This window comes from Dasypus novemcinctus, chromosome 2, assembly GCF_030445035.2.
Source record: "Dasypus novemcinctus isolate mDasNov1 chromosome 2, mDasNov1.1.hap2, whole genome shotgun sequence".
Classification (NCBI taxonomy): Eukaryota; Metazoa; Chordata; class Mammalia; order Cingulata; family Dasypodidae; genus Dasypus; species Dasypus novemcinctus.
In genome coordinates, this window is record NC_080674.1 from 164,541,587 (window position 1) to 164,560,411 (window position 18,825).

Consider the following 18,825-nt stretch of genomic DNA (forward strand, 5'->3'; position numbering starts at 1 on the left):
CTTTGCCCTTTGCCTCTGGGGGAAGTGAGCTCTACTCACCACGTGCTCTATAGGGTGGGCATAGAGAGAGATCACACCAATGGGAGCTGTCCACTCGTGGTGTTTCTTGTGAATTTTCTTGTAGAATGCTGGGTGGTGAAGAAGCCTGGAACATGGAGGGAAAATAGGTAATAATCTGTCAGTCCCCCTTGCCCGCTGCCATTCCATGAGAAACAAACATGTAAGAACTAGGGGTTACATCTATGGAGCAAAGTTGAAAACACACTGCATTTGCATTCACACAGACCTTCCTTCAAGTCCCAATCCCATCTCTTAAGCCACATTACTGCTAACTTTACCTCTCTTCCTCAGTTATATTCACTTTAAAATGAAATCCAGGAAGCGGACTTGGCCCAATGGATAGGGCGTCCACCTACCACACGGGAGGTCCATGGTTCAGACCCCGGGCCTCCTTGACCCATGTGGAGCTTGCCCATGCGGAGTACTGATGCGCGCAAGGAGTGCCGTGCTGCATAGGGGTGTCCCCCTCGTAGAGTAGCCCCATGTGCAAGGAGTGCGCCCCTAAAAGAGCCGCCCAGCGCGAAAGAAAGTGCAGCCTGCCCAAGAATGGCGCCACACACACGGAGAGCTGACACAGCAAGATGATGCAACAGAGACACAGATTCCCAGTGCTGCTGATAAGCATAGAAGCAGTCACAGAGGAACACACAGCAAATGGACACAGAGCAGACAATGGGCGGGGGTGGGGTGGGGTGGGGGAGGCGATAAATCTCTGGGGGGAAAAAAAATGAAATCCAGAAAGGATTCAGTAAGGAAATGGATGGGAAACTGCCCTGCCTCACATGCAAATGGTGAAGGCTCTTTTCTGGACATTCCTCAGTGTCCCAGTTGTGGGACATGTGTCCCAAATCATCAGTTGTGGGACAAGTAATTGCCTCCCTGCTAATCATTTAATGGGAGGCTTTTGAGGCCAGGGTGTGCTGGTCTGACACCTACAATTCAGAAGCCTGTTTCTTGGTTTATAAGTGAGCCCTTGGTAGGGTGAAGAAACCCAGGCAGGGACCCTGCTCACCGGTGTGAGTAGTAGAACATGACTTCCTCAATCAGGGCGAAGAGTGCCAGCTCCAGGAGGAACCAGTGGAAGGTGGGGAGCTCTCGGCGGCAGGGGTCTCCCGACCACTTGAGGAGGGTATAGAAGAAGACCACCATGGGGAAAGAGATCATGGTCTGGTTGAAGAGAACTGTGTGGATAGACTGGCGGAGTTTCACAGGGTCCACCTGCCCAAGAGAAGGAAGGAGGGAGATAGGCAAGAGTGTGAGAAGTCAGGCTCGCCCTTCTAGAAAATAGGCTCCATCATGACCTTCTCATAGGAGGCTTCACTCAGGTTGGGTGCTGTGAGTGCTGTTTAGTCAGCCAGCAGCTCCCGACTGCCCCCCAGCTCTGGGTTGGAACCATTGCAGTAATAAGACTCTAGCTACTAAGCCGATGAGTAAGGCCCCTGCATTCATTCAGAAACTCCCTTCCCAGCAGCCTTCAGTCTCTACCTGAGCCTGGCTTCTTCCTGGTTCTGCAACTATCACCCCTCTCCTCCCCATTTCTCTGGAGACGGGGCTGAAATGAGACTTCTGGCTGGCCCATGTTTTCCCGGCATGCACCGTGGGGAGCCTCCAGGTGCTTGGGGGAGGCTGTGAACTCTCAGGCAGATATCCCAGCTCATTCTTTTCACCTGCTCCTCCTCCTCCTCCTCCTCCTCCGGAGAACCTTAGCAATTATCGGATGCAGAGACCGAGGTCCTCTCCCTCTTCACGTGATCCAGCCTCACTGGACTAGTCCCTGAGCCAGCACAGGTCACTTCTTGGGTTCTAGCCAGAAGGGATTTCACCCTGAGTTCCTTCTGCAAGCTGGAGGGCTTTCTGCCCACAAAGTGGGGCTCGGTTCCTCCAGCCTTTCCAGACACTGCATGTTTTGACTGACTTCAGAATTCACTTTTCTAACTTTGAGGCCAAGTCTTGTCCGCCTGGTTTGAAAGCACATATAAGACAAAGCCATATACCTCTTCTGGAAACCTTGAACAAGAGGTGGGGGGAGTCATGTCATTTCATTTATTCATTTATTCAACTGATATTTTCTGAGCACCCACTAAGTGACAAAGTGTTGAGCTGGGGACAGCAATGAATACAACAAAGATCCCTGCCCTCACGGAATTTATATTCCAATGTGATAGAAAAGTATATATTAAAAAAGAAGAAGAAAGAAAAAGAAAAGTATATAATATATTAGAAGGCAGTATGTGCTTTGGATAAAAGAAAAAGTAAAGCAGGGAAAGGGCTGTTGAGAGTGCTAGCTGGGTTGGGTACATGAGTGATCAATACTGTTTTAAACTTTTCTCTTTGTTTGAAATTGTTCATAATTCCAAAATGTTGGGGAAAAAGAAAAGGAGATATGAAGACTATTGACAACTCTAAAAGAGCTCTGCTGTAAAAGGGAGCAAAAATATGGGGTAGTAGTGGGTGTGCAAGTGGAGTTAACTTTTTTGTGTTTTTTTAATGAGAAGAATTATAGCATGTTTGGAATAATCCAGCAGAGAGAAAGAGAGAGAGAGAAGATAAAAGAGAGGAGAGAGAATTACTGAAACAGTTTTCTGGAATAGGCAAGGATGACTCTAGTGCAGATGGAGGGATCAGCTGTAGAGAGGCGTGAGGCAAGTTCACCTATGTATCAGGCGGGAAGGCATGTGGGTGCAGGTGGTGGTGGGAGTCTGGACACTCTCCTCTGCCTGCTTCAGTTTTCTCAGTGAAGTAGGAAGCAAGGTCATGCTTTGCAAGGGAGGTTAGGGGTTTTGAGGAGAGAAGGCGTGAACGAGCCCTCCACGAGAGTGAGGGAGTAAACAGACCAAGGATGTATCCTCATGGGTGCCAGGCAGCGTTCGTGTCCCACTCGAGGACCCGTTTCTGTTGTCCTGCCAAGCTGGACCTTGAGGAAGCCCCCTTTGTTTGGCTGGCAGCTACTGTGTCAAATGCGGGGGACTGTGGTCCAGGGCAGCAACTCTGGTTCAAGAAGGGGCTGTTCCAAAGGCCTGGATCAAGAGCATTCTTTTTCACCCATTCTGTCTTTCTGGAGTGCTGGGCTGGGGCAAAACGCCTCAAGAGATGAGGCAGTTCTCCCAGGTCCCTGAAAGAGGTGACTAAAAGAAAGGTTTTTTGTCTTGTCGGGGACAGAAGCCAAGACATGGTTTGGGTGGATGGGCGAAGAACCTGGGTTTAAGAATCACCTTCTTCCTTGTTTCATAAGAAAAGGCTCCTGGCGATTGTCAGAGCACCAGCAGGCAAATCAGGGTCAGGTTGCTCTAGGGCTCGTGCTCTGGCATTGTGCAAGTCAGAGCTGTGGATGCTGGCCTTCTCTCTCCAACTGGGCCGGGAGGTCCTTGTACACAGCAGCATCTTGGCCTTGCTTATCGTGCACCTGCTTTAGTGCCTTGCACTATTGATGGAACTGAATCATTGGGAAGAAGGATCTGCTTAAAACACCCACACAGCCTGAATCTGTATCATCTAGCTACTGTGTAGGGGTTTTCTGTTGTTTCAGCAGCTGTCCCTCACTTAGGACGACAGTTGGTACCCACAGTTTCGGTGTCCATCGGGACCACTGCTGCCCCTGTTTCGTGGATAACGGGGAATTGCCTGACATCTCTGAGACTCAGCCCAGAGCCATGCAGAGGTGGTCATTTTATGTTCCTGAAATGCTGGCTGCAGTCACATACAGAGTCTGGGCTGGGAATCCAGAGACCAGAACATTAGTCTTGATCGACCACTAGCTGGCTCTGAGACTTTGGGTGAATTACTTCCTCTCTCTAAGCTTCTAAATTGGGGGAGTCTTATAGATAATAACTTGGCCCACACTGGTCATGGTCTCTGTTGGACCAGCGGTGAGGATTTTGAGAGTCTGACTTTTCACTTTAACTTTCTGTGTTTGGGTCAGGAAAAGCGGCGGTAGCACTTACAGGTTCATTCTTGCCAAGCTGAATTCGGTAGCGGGAGATGAAGTTAGGTTTTCCTGTTGTGTCGACCACCAGTAGCAGCCCATTGAAGCTCCAGAAGATCAGAGCGGGCACTAGGCTAGCACCTAAGGTTGGCAAGCAGAAGGTACAATTAGGTGACTTCAGGTTCTCACAGCACATGTATTAACTGAGATTGCATTGCTGATGGTGCCTTGCCAGGGAAATCTTAGTGCTTGGGAACAGGGGCCCTGTCTTTAATTTTGGGGAAAACTGGAAACTTGGACAGGTAATTGGACATCTCTATTTTCTTAACTGTACAGTGGGGAGACAATAACCTTCAAGGTAGTAGAGACAACAACAACAAAAACTATATGGCAGTACATAATACACTCTAAAATGTAAATGGATTTAGTTTTATGTTTGGGAGGCTGTGCCCATGGAACCCTAGATGAACTTCCAATGAAGGGAGAAGCAAAGGAAGCACTTGATATGGTATGGTTCACAGTGAGCCCTGGAATAGGAGTCCATCAGAAATCCAATCCTTATTGTCTGAGCAGTGGAATCTCAGGTGTAATCCAGTCAGCACTTCCCAAAGTGGAAAACTTACCTCTCAAGGAGCTCCATGGTTTAAATAGTCTTCATACTCAACCCTCTTGGAAAGTTACAGCCCATTAATGTGTTAAAAGCTTTGAGAATTCTTCAGCAAAGAAGCCCAATTGACTTTGTTAAACTCAATGTTTCCCATGCTTTTTGATCCCTGAACACTGTTTTCCTAAAAGACCACCACTAGGATAGCATTCTTGTTTGCCCAGGACAATTTCAATTTATATCTGTCATTCCAACATAATTATTAACAACACCTACTATCACTCTGATAAAAGTCTCATTTAGGTGATAAATTATGTAGTCACCCTACCAATGTTCCACAGATTGATGTTCTACAGGATATTTTAGAAAATGATGATCAAGATTTAAAATTTAGTTTTCGCTTTTTGTCCACATGACTGAACAAACAGTACTTTTGCTGACCCCAGTTGGCAGCTATTTGAGTGCCATTACAACGTTATCTAATTCTTATATTATTAACCTCATTTGTCCATGTTTTGCCTTCTTCCCTCGATGCAAAACTCCAAGGGAAGAAGGACAATATTTACTTAACTCTGTATCCTTCTTCTAGTACCCTACCTACCCCACCAATCATAACCGTAGATAGTTTAAAAGCATTAGGCCAGAACTGTGTGGGAATATGGATTGGTTCAAATATTCTGGAAGGTACCTTGGCAGTATCTGAAGAGAGAAAGAGAAAGGAAAGAAGAGAATGAAGGAACAGAGGGGGAGAGAGTCCAGGAGAAGGGAGGGAAAGAAAAGGAAAAGAGGGAAAGAGAAAGAAAGAGGAGAGGAGAAAAGGAGAGAAGGGGAAAAAAGAGAAGGAAGAAGAGAGAAGGGAAAGGAGAGAGAAAGGAGAAAAAGAGAAAGAAAGAATACAGGCATATATTCATACAGCATTTTTTTATCAGAGCAAATTATTTAAGCAGCCTAAATGTCCATCAGTAGGGAAGTGAAAATACATTACAGTATTTCCATACAATGGAATAGACTAGGGAGCTCTAAATATTAACTAGACCATATTAATTGACATTGAAAATGTCCAAAATATCTATTCAATGAAAAAAAAAGTTTAAAATTAGTGTCATATAAGTACATCAACTATTAAATATATAAAGGATGTACACTAAGATATTAACTTTTTTCTGGTAAAGATTTATTTTTTATTTATTCCCCTCCCCCCTTGTCTGCTTTCTGTGTCCATTTGCTGCGTATGTTCTTCTGTGTCTCCCCTTACTCAAGGGACACCCCTGCGTGGCAGGGCACTCCTTGCGCACATCAGCACTGCGCCTGGGCCAGCTCCACACAGGTCAGGAGGCCCTGGGTTTGAACTCTGCACCTCCCAAGTGGTAGGCGGATGCTTCCCAGATATTAACTTAATATCCCATCTCTCAGAGATGGGAGAGTGGGTGATTTTCACCTTCTCTGTGGCTATTAGAATTTTCTGATTTTTTTAACAGCAATTTTAGTTTTATAGTCAGAAATAATAAATATTTATTATTTTGGGAAAAAAAAGTTGGACTGGTGATTGTCCAGTGGGCCATCCATTATGGTGGCCACCCACTTAGAATGCCACCATCTCCTTGAGGCATGTAGAATGGAAACCGCAATGTGAGATGACCTTGAACTTCCTTCGGCTCTAACACTTAAAAGAGCAAGTATCTCTCTGGTTCTTTCTTATCACCAAGGTTTATAGGTAGTTTTCACATCGTTATAAAGAAGTATATAAAAAATTTTTTTCACCATTTTCCCTCTATAGCGCTATAATCTGCATTGTTCTTTCCAATGACTGCTTAAGATCCCATTGAATCTGTCGTCTTTAATCTCCAGCCCATTTCAGAGTTCTCCTTCTACTGAAAAATGATACTAGGGGCATTTTATTTGTACTTTTGCTTTGTGACAACTGACACTTTTTATCTCCCCTTCTAGACGGTGTTTATTAATGGGATAAGCAAATACTTCATCTTAAATATCTCTACATTCGCCATACAGGTTTGACATACAGTAACATTAATGACTATTGTTTGAGTGAATGAATACATGATTGAAGACATTCACTATTGTAGACAATGCTTTATAAAATCTGTATTTAAATGGCTTATTTCTTCCATTATATTTTCTTCAATTTGTTTCCATTCATGCTGTCAGTCAGGAGCTAAATTGTACCAGATACAGGGGACACAGCTTCAGACAAGGTAAAGTAGCTCCTGCCCTCATGAAGCTTAAATCTTAGAAGCAGGGTCACTGTTCTAAGCATGCATCTGTTTGCACACAAGCCGAATCTTTTTAATTTTTGGTCTAAAATTCTCAGCTTCTTTTCTTAGACACTCCGTTTCCAAATGGCCTACAGATTTAGTACTATTTGGGGTTACCACTGTTTTTTGAAGTTCAAGTCCTCATTCCTTGGAATAATGAACTGAGAAATCCAAAATAGAAAAACAATAGAAAAAGAATTAAACTGTAATCACATACCCAAATCCTAAGAACTGATTGTATAGTGCACTCACCTAGATTGAAGAGGATCCACTCCCTCCCTTCGAATGTAAGCAGCAGCTTTTCCCACTGGGCTTGCCAAAAGTAGCCAGAAGCACCCCAAAATCTCTGCAGATGCCTTGGAAGAAAAACCATTTGGATTTCTGGGTGAAGACTAGTGGTGGCAGGGCCTCCTGACCTGTGTGATGAGCTGGCCCACGCGCAGTGCTGATGCACGCAAGGAGCACCATGCCACGTAGGGGTGTCCCCCACATAGGGGAGCCCCACGCACAAGGAGTATGCCCCATAAGGAGAGCTGCCCAGCACGAAAAAAGTGCAGCCTTCCCAGGAGTGGCACTGCACACATGGAAAGCTGACTCAGCAAGATGATGCAACAAAAAGAGACACAGATTCTGGGTGCTGCTGGCAAGAATCCAAGTGGACACAGAAGATCACACAGCGAATGGACACAGAGAGCAGACAACTGGGGAACTGGCGGGGGGGTGGGGGGGCGGGGAAGGGGAAAGAGATAAATAAAAAAATAAATAAATAAATAAAAGACTGGTATTGGGTGGACAGTTTGCCACTCTGTACTCTGCCCCAGGTCCCGAATTAAGGTTAGGCCAAGCAGACTCACCATGTGAATGAATTCCAGAAGGCCACAAATAACAGAAGGCCGGAGCCCAGGATGAAAGCGGTTCTTCTCATGGAGCCCCAGATGTATCCCTCCTGAGCCATGACAAGAAAGCATCAGGCCCCAGCAAGTTGCTTCTACCTTCCCAAACCCTGCGGTAAAGCAGGAGTGATTCGCAATCTCAGCCACACCCACAAAAGGGAGGACCTTCTCCCAGCTTCTGTGGGAGGCTCTTCCTTATCAAATGCTCTCTGGCTCTCCGTGGGTGTGTTTATGAAAATTGAGCTCAGGGTTGGGCGCAGGAAGGGAACTAACCTGCCTCCAGAGAAACTAGCAGGCAATTTTATCTCTTAGAGAAGAGATAACTGCTCAGAGAGTTCACCAGTCCTCTTGGCTGAGGCAGATACTCAGCATCTGCACAGTGGAATTTGCTGGGAAGCTTTTTAAAAGTTCTGATGCTCAGGCTCCTCCCCAAACCCATAGCAAAGGGTCTCTGGGGCTAGAACCTGGGCCTCCATGTTGCTGGGTTTTTGTTGTTGTTGTTGTGCTGTTGTTGTTTTAAGCTCCCCAATGGGCACCCAAAGTTGAGAACAGCCATCATGGAAGGATCTGCAGAATCCTTGATGAGGACGTCTTTCCCCAGCCATAGGGACCTCACTGTGTTCGTGGGCCAGGTCTTATTTTCCCATCCCCACACCCTCTTGCCCTTGAAGAAGAGAGTGAATGAACACATGTTCTGACTTTTAATTAATAATCCCTCTGTCTTCCAGCAAGTTTAGCCTGGAGGTCAGCAAGACAAGATGACTGGTGGTTCCGAGGGTAAAGAACAGAACACAGGCAACCACTGGGAGCTCCTATGTTATTCTCCAAAGGTCTAAACCAGAGATGATCACAAGCTCAATGGCCAAACAAGGCCACGGAGTGGGAGAAGGAAAACACTACCTGCTAAGTGTTATCACCAACTCCACTGTATTATGGCCGGGGATAACAAACATCACACCTACAGCCTGTGTTTCTAATCCCAGGTGGGGCCCGCTCATGTTTGCGTGGGAAAGAACTGGAGGGGGTCCCTTCAGGGGTGTACCTGGAGCTCATCTGCAGTTAGCTAAAGGGGCTGTGGACAGGGAGCTGGGGTGGGGAGGTGTTGTGGGGGAAGCTGATCTAATAGGATCTATATTTTAATCCAGACTTTTGAGATCTAAGAGTAGCACAACTGTGTTTTCATTGCCCCTTCTGGGCAACCTGAATCTGAACAGAATTATTTCTTCTCAGCATTACACTGTCACACTTTAGATCAAAAGAACGAAAAGTAAGTCATGGGGAAAATACTACTAATGAAATGTATAGATTACAGTTAACTGTAATATTGTAATATTTTTATAGCAATGGCTAAGAAGGTACTATATCAGTGGAGGGCTTAAGGGGAGATGGGATTTTTCCTTTTGCAGTAATGAAGAGGTTCTGAATTGGACTGAGCTGATGACAGTACTACTCTGCGATGAAACTGGGAGCCACTGAGTGTACACTCTGGATGGATTGAACAAGGCAGGGGACTGTAGAAGGCAGTGAACCCCACGGTGAATGATGGACTGTGGTTAACAGTGCAACAGGAGAGCATTCACTCATGAGCTATAACAAATACACAACACTACTACATGGTGTTAATAATGGGATGGTTTGTGGGAAACATACACCAAATATAAGCTATGGACTGCAGGTAGCAGTAATATTATGACGATGTTCTTTCATCATTGGTAAAAAATGTGTCAAAATAATGCAAGGCGTTGGGGGTGGGGCTATGTATGAGAATCCTGTATTGTTCTTTAAAATTTTGAAATAAAAAAAACAAACAGGAAGTCATTTTCCATGGGCAGTCTTCATCATGGCTAGGGTCTATCAGGATCCTGAACTTGGGAAATGAGTACTCTCTCTCTCTTTTTTTTAAGGGTTCCATAGGCCAGACTAAGCAGAAGAAAGAACTTGTTCTCTTACTTGGGCCATTCAAAGGTCACTCCTAAGGCTTGCAGATGGTTTATCTTGCTTTTGCAATTATTCTTTTTTAGGATTCTGAGGACACTTTTTATGAATTTTCTAGAGTCACTGGGAATTTTTCATCTTTCGAATTTAGTCGAACCAAACTAAGTCATGTAGAGGATTAAATATTTTTCCAACGAGGATGATGTTTTCTGACTTCTCTGGCAGCTGAGACAAAGGGACTGTAAACAGGACAAAGGTCTCCTGTGGGATTTCACGGGGCAGAAGTCAGGTGAGGTGAAGAGCTGGGAAGTGCTCCGAGCACTTATCCAAGGAGTAGTTCTAAAGGCCTGAGGATGGGGCATTCTAAGCGCTACAGGCAGGCAGACAAAGAGAGGACAGGAGGACAACTATCCATCAAGGTGCACACATGTGCTTTGTCATGTAGGCAAAGAGGCTCTGCGTATAAGGCAGTTTGGAGTCAGCTGGTCTCTGTTCAGCTACTTAAATGAGCATGCACAGCCTCCCCTACGCCTTGGGGGAGACACCAGGCAATGCAGAAACAGAGATAGCCACTCTGAGTGTCTACGTTCTCACCAGTTTGGCATGCGGGGTGCTGGCATTTACCTGTGTTGACTTTTCATTATGTAGCATACTTCCAGCTTCTTCCTTCATCTGGAACAAGAGAGCACAGGTGAGTCTGAATGTTAAGTTCATGTGCAACCAGGAAAGTCTAGGTGGACAGCTATTCATTAAAATCACTTGGGGGCAGCAGATGTGGTTCAAGCAATTGAGCTACCGCCTACTACATGGAAGGTCCCAAGATCAGTTCCCGGTGCCTACTGGAGAAGACAAGCAAGACAGCAAGCTGGTGCAATGGGCAGGTGCAGCGAGCTGATGCAACAAGGAGACACAAAGAGGAAAGACAATGAGAAATATAATAAAGCAGGAGCTGAATTGGCTCAAGCTACTGAGTGCCTCTCTCCCAGAAGGGAGGTCCCAGCTTCAATTCCCAGCACCTCCTAAGAAGACCAGCAGACACAGAGAGCACACAGGGAATGGACTCAGAGAGCAGACAGTGAGCGCAAACAACAAGAGGGGGAAGGATAAAGAAAGAAAATAAATCTTTAAAAAATATCATTTCAGGGAAGCGGACTTGGCCCAGTGGTTAGGGCATCCACCTACCACATGGGAGGTCCGCGGTTCAAACCCCGGGCCTCCTTGACCCGTGTGGAGCTGGCCCATGCACAGTGCTGATGCACGCAAGGAGTGCCGTGCCATGCAGGGGTGTCCCCCGCATAAGGGAGCCCCACATGCAAGGAGTACGCCCTGTAAGGCGAGCCGCCCAGCGTGAAAGAAAGTGCAGCCTGCCCAGGAATGGTGCCGCACACACAGAGAGCTGACACAACAAGATGACGCAACAAAAAGAAACAGATTCCTGTGCTGCTCTGACAACAACAGAAGCGGACAAGGAAGAACACACAGCAAATAGACACAGAGAACAGACAACTGGGGTGGGGGGGGAAGGGCAGAGAAAAAAAATCATTTGGGAAGGTTTTTTTGTTTTTATTTATTTATTTATTTATTTATTTCTCTCCATGCGTGGAACACCCCTACATGGCAGGGTACTCCTTGCATGCATCAGCACTGCGCATGGGCCAGCTCCACATGGGTCAAGGAGGCCCGGGGTTTGAACCGTGGACCTCCCATGTGGTAGGCGGACGCCCTAACCACTGGGCCAAGTCCACTTCCCCTGGGAAGTTTTTTAAAATTCCCTGCTAAGGCCCCAACTCTGGTTGTGAGTGGGGTCTGGGCATCAATAATATGATTCAAGGGGCTTGAGAATGGGGCTTTTCTTCCTCCTGGAAGTGGCTTTCCAATAGATGGGTTGTACTGGCTCCTGCTTTCGAACAACTTAATTCTCTACCTCAGCACTACTACTTTCTCTGAGTCAGAAGACATTTCTGTCCTCTGAAGCTCCTCTGCATGTTCCTCTGTGGCCCTGAGGAGCTGTGAGCCAGGGCTCTGCCCTGACCTGCTCAGATAGCTTTCTAAACCTCTGGGAGGTCCAGTTACCACACACATGGGCTGGATTCATAACACTGACCAAAATGGAAGCACTCTGTAGACTGTTCAACACGATGCAAATGGCAGGCATCTTTACATACAGAAGTCATTAAGACAGGGGGCCTTGGAATCTGACAACTTTCTCAAGGTCAAATCTTAGTTGTATTTATCACTTACTAGTTGAGTGACCTTGGACACATTATCCTCTCTAAGCCTCAGTTTCCTTAGCTGTAAAATGGGAATGACAATAGTGTCCATGGGAGCAGATGTAGCTCAGTGGTTAAACGCCTGCTTCCCACGTATGAGGTCCTGGGTTCAACCCATGGAACCTCCTAAAATACAAAGAAACAAGAAACAAACAAACAAAAAATTCCACCACTGGGGGTTATTTTGAGGCCAAACATATGGTGAACATGGGTGTGATCTCTCTGGTAGGCAATAAGTCACCAGAGCAGGCTCTGTGTCTTACTAATCTGTGTAGCTTCTCTGGGCCTTCACATACTATTGCAGTGGATGAATCAAGAGGAGGATTTGCTTCCTGGGCCAGTGCTTTCTCCAGATGTGCCGAGGGAATCCCTACATCAGAATCACTTAAGGGCTGACTGAAATGCAGATTTCCAGGCTATAGGCCCAATCAGAATCTCTTAGTATGGAATTTAGGAAACCGCACTTGATGCTTGTTCCCGGTAAGTGATTCTAAGCCTCACTAAGCTTTGACAATCTTTGGCCCTAGGGTGGCAGTGAGAAGGAAGGATTTTACTAGCAACCCAGGCCAGATAGGTTGGATGCTGTGGGTTGGTAAAGATGTGGCAGGAGGGTGAGATGAGAACTGGTACTCACCTGAGGTTTAGAGGACAGAGAAAATGCCCTTCTCACTGCTCCCGGCTTCTAGCCTCTCTTCTTGGCAGAAACTAGAAGCTGGAAGTTTGGATTGCTTCAAGAGAGTATTTAAAGAGACAAACTAAGAGACATCATCAACATCGTGAGGAAATACAACTCACCTAATTTAATCAACCAACGATGATTTATTGCATACCTACTCTATACAAATCCCTGTGCTGGATCCTGTGTGACACAGAGAAACAGACTATCTTCGCTTTGCTTATAGGCCAGCTGGGACCAGACCTAGCAATGTAGGATAGTAGATGAAGCCCAATGGCCTGAAGAGAATGTCCAGGAAACGCTTCAGGATGGAGGTGGAGAGGAACTAGGGTTAAAATTTAAAGTAGCTCATGCCTATTAAAGTCCAGAACAAGAAAATTCAGTCCACTTTCACCACTAAAGTTCAACATTAAACGGAGGTTTTAGACAGTGCATTTAGAGAATAGAAAATAAGCAGAGGTAAACATTCAGGAAACAAGAGCTAAAACTATCATTATTATAAGATAATATGAATATATACCTGGAAAATCCAAGAAAATCAATTGCAAAACTACCACACATAATAACAGAGATCAATAAGGTAGCAAGACAGAAAATTAAAGTTCAGAAATCAGTAGCCTTGATACACACACACACACACACAACTAGTTAGAAGAAATAACAGATGAGACAGTAAAAAAAGATAAACTACCTAGTAATAAATTTAGCAACAAACAAATGTGCAAAATCTATATGAGGAAAACTTTCCTCCTAAAGGACATAAATGTGAATGTGCACAAAGAGAAAAATATACCAAGTATTGGATGGGAAAACACAGCATCAAAAGGCAGCAATTTTCCTTAAATTAATTTATAAATTGAAAGCTACCTCAGCACAAATACCAACAGGCTTTTTTCCCTGATACTGGACAAACTGATTCTAAAATTTATTTAGAGAAATAAATAGCAAAATGAGCCAGGACAATGCCAGAAGGAAAGAATAGTGGCAGGGAAGGAGCAAGGAGTACTAGGTCTAGGAACTGTAAAAACATACTAAAAGCTTTCTCTAGGCTCTCTCTGCCTGGAGAAACCCTCACCAAATCGCGGCAAGTACTTCCGTGCTTCTCTACCATTTCTCAGCAAGCTCTGTTCTTTCCCCCATTTCCCAATAAATTTTTTTACTGGCTTAACTAAAAAACAAATAAAATAAAAAAGTTTTTGCTAACATTTATTTAGCAAAATACTTTTCTTCTAGTTACTAAAGAGTTGTTGCATTTAAGATAAAAGAATGAACGTATTAAATCAGAACTTGAAGAATAGTTTTAACTTGGTTCAATTTTATCTTTATTATCATTTCTTGGTTGGTTTAAAAACACTGGCCAAGATTTTTTTCAGTTCGATGGAAACAGTTCGATGGAAACAGTTCGATGGAAAGGAAAATGTGAATGCCATACAAATTAACCTTCTTTTATAATGCAGCCTTAACAAGAAGTGGTGAGAAAGAGAATCATTAGAATGTGTTTGAGAACTTAATTTGAAGGTGAGAAAGCAAAAATCTTTCTGAGAGTCTTAATAAAATTGATATTTAACAAATGGAGAAATTAAGGTTTGCTCTTATTTTCTAATATGATGTTGCTGAAAGTTTCTAGTTATGTAAAGGAAATAATCAAATAGAAGTTTCTTTAAAAAATATATGAACTCTGAATAGTAGTTCTTTTAATATTTTAACTCTATAAAAATTCCAACGTTAAACTCAAAAGCTAATGAACACAGGTTAAAAACCAATTGCATTTCTACTTAGCAAAAACAAACAAAAAACACAAAATGACACGGTCCATTGTATTTGCTGAATGAGTGGTTTGGCCATGTGAAAATATTAAGTAAATATGTTTTCCCCTGCTTTCTGTTTTATGCATCATAAGTCAATGTATACAGAAATAAAAACTATTTTGAATGAAAAAAACAAAAAAGCTTTTTTCCACATAGATTGTATGTACTTCAGCACTAGAGTTTTGATCTAACTTTTAAGGAAGATAGTTCATATACAAATTAATTCTAGTTCTGTCAAAAACATACACGAAAATATATTCCCTGCACTTTTACACGTACTGTACAGAACTTGCTGTAATTTCCTAACATATTTGGAGGGCAGCCCAAGCCAAAGGAAAGCTTTGTGCAGTGTGGCCCCAGCCCTGGGAGAGCCCTGGAGGGAGTGGGGGCTGGGCTGGGGCTGGAGCCCAGACAGCGGAGCTGCCGGGTCCTTTCCAATGAGAGATTTGGGGGTGCTTCCCTCTCCTCTGTGTAGTTGATAGTTTGGGTGGTGAAGTGATAGCTGACAGCGTCAAAACTTTTCTTTAAGACTTCGGCAGGGTAATCAAAGACTCCATCTGGGGTATTTGTGCCATCTCAAAGCTAGATGATCGAATCCAGCAAAGAGAGAGGAGCGGCTCAGCAGAGAGCCCAGAGCATGGAGCAGAAGCAGGGGAGCGAGCCCTGTATTGTTAGTAGAATTTTCCAGTGCTGCGCTTGGAATGAAGTATTCTGTTTCAGTCTCCTCTCGTTTTATCGAGTGTATATTCCTATGCTTCAGTAAGTAAGCACAAATTACTGGTGATCCATCGCTGGCGATGCTTGGTCTTGGCTGGAATTCTTCCTTAGGTCAGTGTTCAGTACTCTTTGGGTGCCCCCCCTATTTGTACTTTGCAACATTGTCAATGTCATTTGGTTTCAAGATGTAGCTGATCTGGCATTTCAGGTATCAGGGAGGAAGCCTCACCCATTCCCCAGTGTCAGCAAAATAATTGCTGACATGCTCTTCAACCTTTTATTGCAGGCTCTTTTACTCATCCAGGAGATGTCCGTGCATCTTTTCCAGCCATCTCAGTGGTCAGCTGGTTATTCTGACCCTTCTCTACTCACTTTTCTGCTTCAAATATCACTGGTTCAATAAAGGAACCGAAATGCACCAGTGATTGTCAAATAAATATAGAAAGAAACTGGCCTTACTACTTTGGATTTGTTTTGCCTTTGGCTTTTCTCAGAGCAATTCAGGCGTCACATGTTATTGGTGGCTGGCTCTTCTCCATCTTCTTTCCTTTGTTTATTATCAGTGCCAGTGAAGCTAAGCCCCCTGGTAAAGCATACGTTTTCTAGTTGCACCTTTTCTCCTTGGTGGTCTTCTTCAGCAACAGACTCTTCCACAAGATGCTCTATCTGCAGTCTGCCCTGAGGGGCTCGTCCTCTGCAGAGTTCTCTTCACCGCATCCATCGCCTGCCACGCTGAAGGTGACTGCAGGCCACTGAATCTCCTGCCACCCAAAAAGGGTGGGTGAGATGGTAAGGAGGTTGTGACAGATCTTTTCCCTGATCACTTTCCCCTACCCAGGGAAGGCAGGACCCGCTCTGCCAAGGGCCCTCTGCATATCCCTTTGTCTCTGAGGATTTGGAATTTTTGTCTCTGGTGCACATAAGGCAGAATCTCCTGGCACCAGAATGTGACTTTTGAATACCACCGTGAGTCTGAAAGGACCGCAGGTTTTTCTGCAGCTATTTTCTAGCTTTTGCCAGCCCCTGTGCCTGGGCTGATGTGAATACTTGTTTTTCTTCCTGTGCCATTTACCTTCCTACATCCCCTTTCTGCCTTCCACCACCCTTGGATGAATGGATTTTGTAAATCTAGCTGGTGGAATTTGTGGATTTGTTATTTTTGTTTTTCTGTGAAGAAGTTGCTCCTGGTCACTCCCGTTGTAGCCCTCATGGTCTTGTTTCTTGTACCTCAGGCTGGCTTTGGGTCTCTTGCTCCACTGCCAAAACTGAACCTGAAGACATGGCGCGGGAGGAGAGACCTCCCGGCCAGCTCTGCTGGGTTTTGAGGAGTGCTTGTCTTTCTTCCCCTTGAAGGGGAAAATGCTTTCCTCACTAGTATATTTGAAGTTCCCCAAGCGTTGAGAGGTACCAATTCTGGACAAGTGCCACTGCAATACAGAATGGTCAGAGAACCTAAACTTTTAATCTATGAGAAGTCTGAAATTTTCTGCTGGCCACTGCCAGCACACTCAGTGGCTTGTTTCAAAGGAATATTGTGTGCTGTAAATAGGAACTGAAGGGGTAAACTTATTAAACCTGTGATTGTTCAGCATTTTCCTGTCATTTTCAGAGACTAAATTTGGGAGAGAGGTCAGGCTGTGAAAACAATTGTACAATTTTAAATTATCAGAATTAAATGTGAGCTGGTTCCCTCCGCATTGTGGACAACTAGTCTGACATAGTGTTTCCAGTGCAACTAGAAATGCAACATATTTGTGTATGCAAACACAAGAACTAGTTCAGAAGCAAGAAGAATAAGCAGCAGCACCAGTTCTTTAAATTATACTTGATCACAAAGGTGGCAGGTCTCTGTGACAGAACATTGTTTTCTGTCAAAACAGCACTTGTGCCAACACAACCTGTCTGTCCATTTGGTGGCTCCACGTTGAGGCTAAGGCCAGCAGCGTCATTGGCCATTTCCTGAAGCAGTACATCCTCTCAGTTTTGTGGTGTTATTAGGGTTGTGGTGCTACTCATTGTGTCTTCCATTTGGGGGCCATTCATTATTTCAAACTGGTCCATCAAAGCAGAAATCTTTTTTCCAGGCTCATGCCCCTCAGGCAGCATCCACAGACACAGACCTACCTAGACCTGCCTGAGTAGACCTGACTTTGCTTGCTGTTACTACAGTTTGAACTCTGGCTGCCACAGCATTGACCCTAGCCCTTATTCTCAAAAAAGAAATTGCTTGGTTTCTCTGACAGATGTGTTTTCAGCCAGCATGGATTCTTTTTTTTTGCCCTCAGCGAGGGCTCCAGTTCCTCCATCTTGGATGCCAACTTCCCAGCTGCCAATTGAGCCTGATGGCATTCTTTTGAGGCACTGCAGGGCATTAAGGGCACATTAAAGTATCAACATCAGAGTCCTTCTGCAGCAAAGCGATGCAGTGGAGATGATCTACACTTCAAGTGCACAGGTTTCTCAAGGAAGTCCAGGCAGCTAGGACATCTGCTTGCTTCTTTAGTGTTCAGCCATAGATGCTGCCTATTCATGGGGCAAATGAAAGGCTATTGGGAGCTTCTGTTACTCGAATGCACTTGTTTCCTAAAAAAATCTTTCCCACTTTACATGCAAAGAGTTGATATGCCCCAATTTTATGCCATTCCTGGTGCTGAGCAATGAGCACACTAATACAATGAGTACAAGGTCCAACCTTAAAGAGATTTGAAACAGGAGTTGGATAAAAGACTCAAATTATCCTTGAGTTTTGAGCTGAGGAAGAAGGGTCCAGACTCAGCAGGGCCTCCCAGCATCCCCTGCAGGTCCTGCCTGGCTGGGAGATTAACAAGAGCAGCGGTGAGATGTTTAAGGAATCAAGGAAGACTCACAATTTCCCATCTTCCAGAGCAGCTCCATCCAATAAAATTATAATACAAGGAACACATGTAATAATGAACTTTCCAGTAAGTGCATTTAGGGGAAAAAAATAAAAGGTGAAATAAACATAAATAATATTTTTAACCCAATATATCAAAAATGTTATAATTTCTACATATGGCACAAACCACATTGTGAGTGGTCCATACCCACTTACAGCTAGTTGCTGCCATATGGGATAGCCCATGTGTAGATCACTGCCATCAAAGAAATTTGGACAATGCATTTCAGGATATCCCAACCTATACTTTGGTTTATGAAAATAATGAAGGAATCTACTTCTCCTGGCCAGATACTGAAAATTAAATCTATGCCCACTAGTCCTAACCACAGAGTCAATGTGTGATAAAATCATTTACATTTTGCCAAGCAGACAGTTGATACTCGGTAAGTAATGGTTTAGTTACTGTTGTCTAAATTCTCCATCCTACTTTTTCATGATTTGAATCTTCTCCCTTTGAATCTTCTACTCACATCCAGGTACTTACATAGTCAGCTCAGTTATGGTATATGGGGCTTTTAAATATATTTATTTTATTAGAGAAGTTGTGAGCTTACAAGACAATCATGTATAATATGCAGAATTCCCAAACATTACCCTTCCACAACACCTTACATTGTTGTGAAACATTTGTTACAGATCATGAAAGAGCATCATCAGACTATTACCACTAACTATGGTCCATAGCTTATATTTGGTACATTTTTCCATACACCCCCTATTATTAACACCATGTACTATATTGCACAA

The 18,825-nt window shown here is 44.3% G+C and overlaps 1 protein-coding gene and 1 pseudogene across 8 annotated transcripts in view; one reads left to right on the top strand and one right to left on the bottom strand.

Moving 5' to 3' along the window:
• FAXDC2 (fatty acid hydroxylase domain containing 2) overlaps nt 1-18,825 on the bottom strand; it is a 44,945-nt gene that overhangs the window by 6,946 nt on the left and 19,174 nt on the right. For 2 of the 8 annotated variants that reach the window (XM_004482593.4, XM_071210860.1), the window contains 7 exons: nt 12,592-12,685; nt 10,312-10,359; nt 7,714-7,805; nt 7,112-7,215; nt 4,002-4,123; nt 1,073-1,278; nt 40-145 (listed from right to left, as the gene is read on the bottom strand). In XM_004482593.4, coding sequence (XP_004482650.2) covers nt 40-145; nt 1,073-1,278; nt 4,002-4,123; nt 7,112-7,215; nt 7,714-7,805; nt 10,312-10,359 — 678 coding nt within the window. In that variant the 5' untranslated portion in view covers nt 12,592-12,685. Of the gene's footprint in view, nt 1-39; nt 146-1,072; nt 1,279-4,001; nt 4,124-7,111; nt 7,216-7,713; nt 7,863-10,311; nt 10,360-10,869; nt 11,065-12,591; nt 12,686-18,825 lie in introns of those variants that run through there. The other 6 variants (XM_023585797.3, XM_004482592.4, XM_071210862.1 and 3 more) reach the window with 6 other exon arrangements.
• Nucleotides 12,556-15,840, top strand: LOC131275299 (etoposide-induced protein 2.4 homolog pseudogene; annotated as a pseudogene).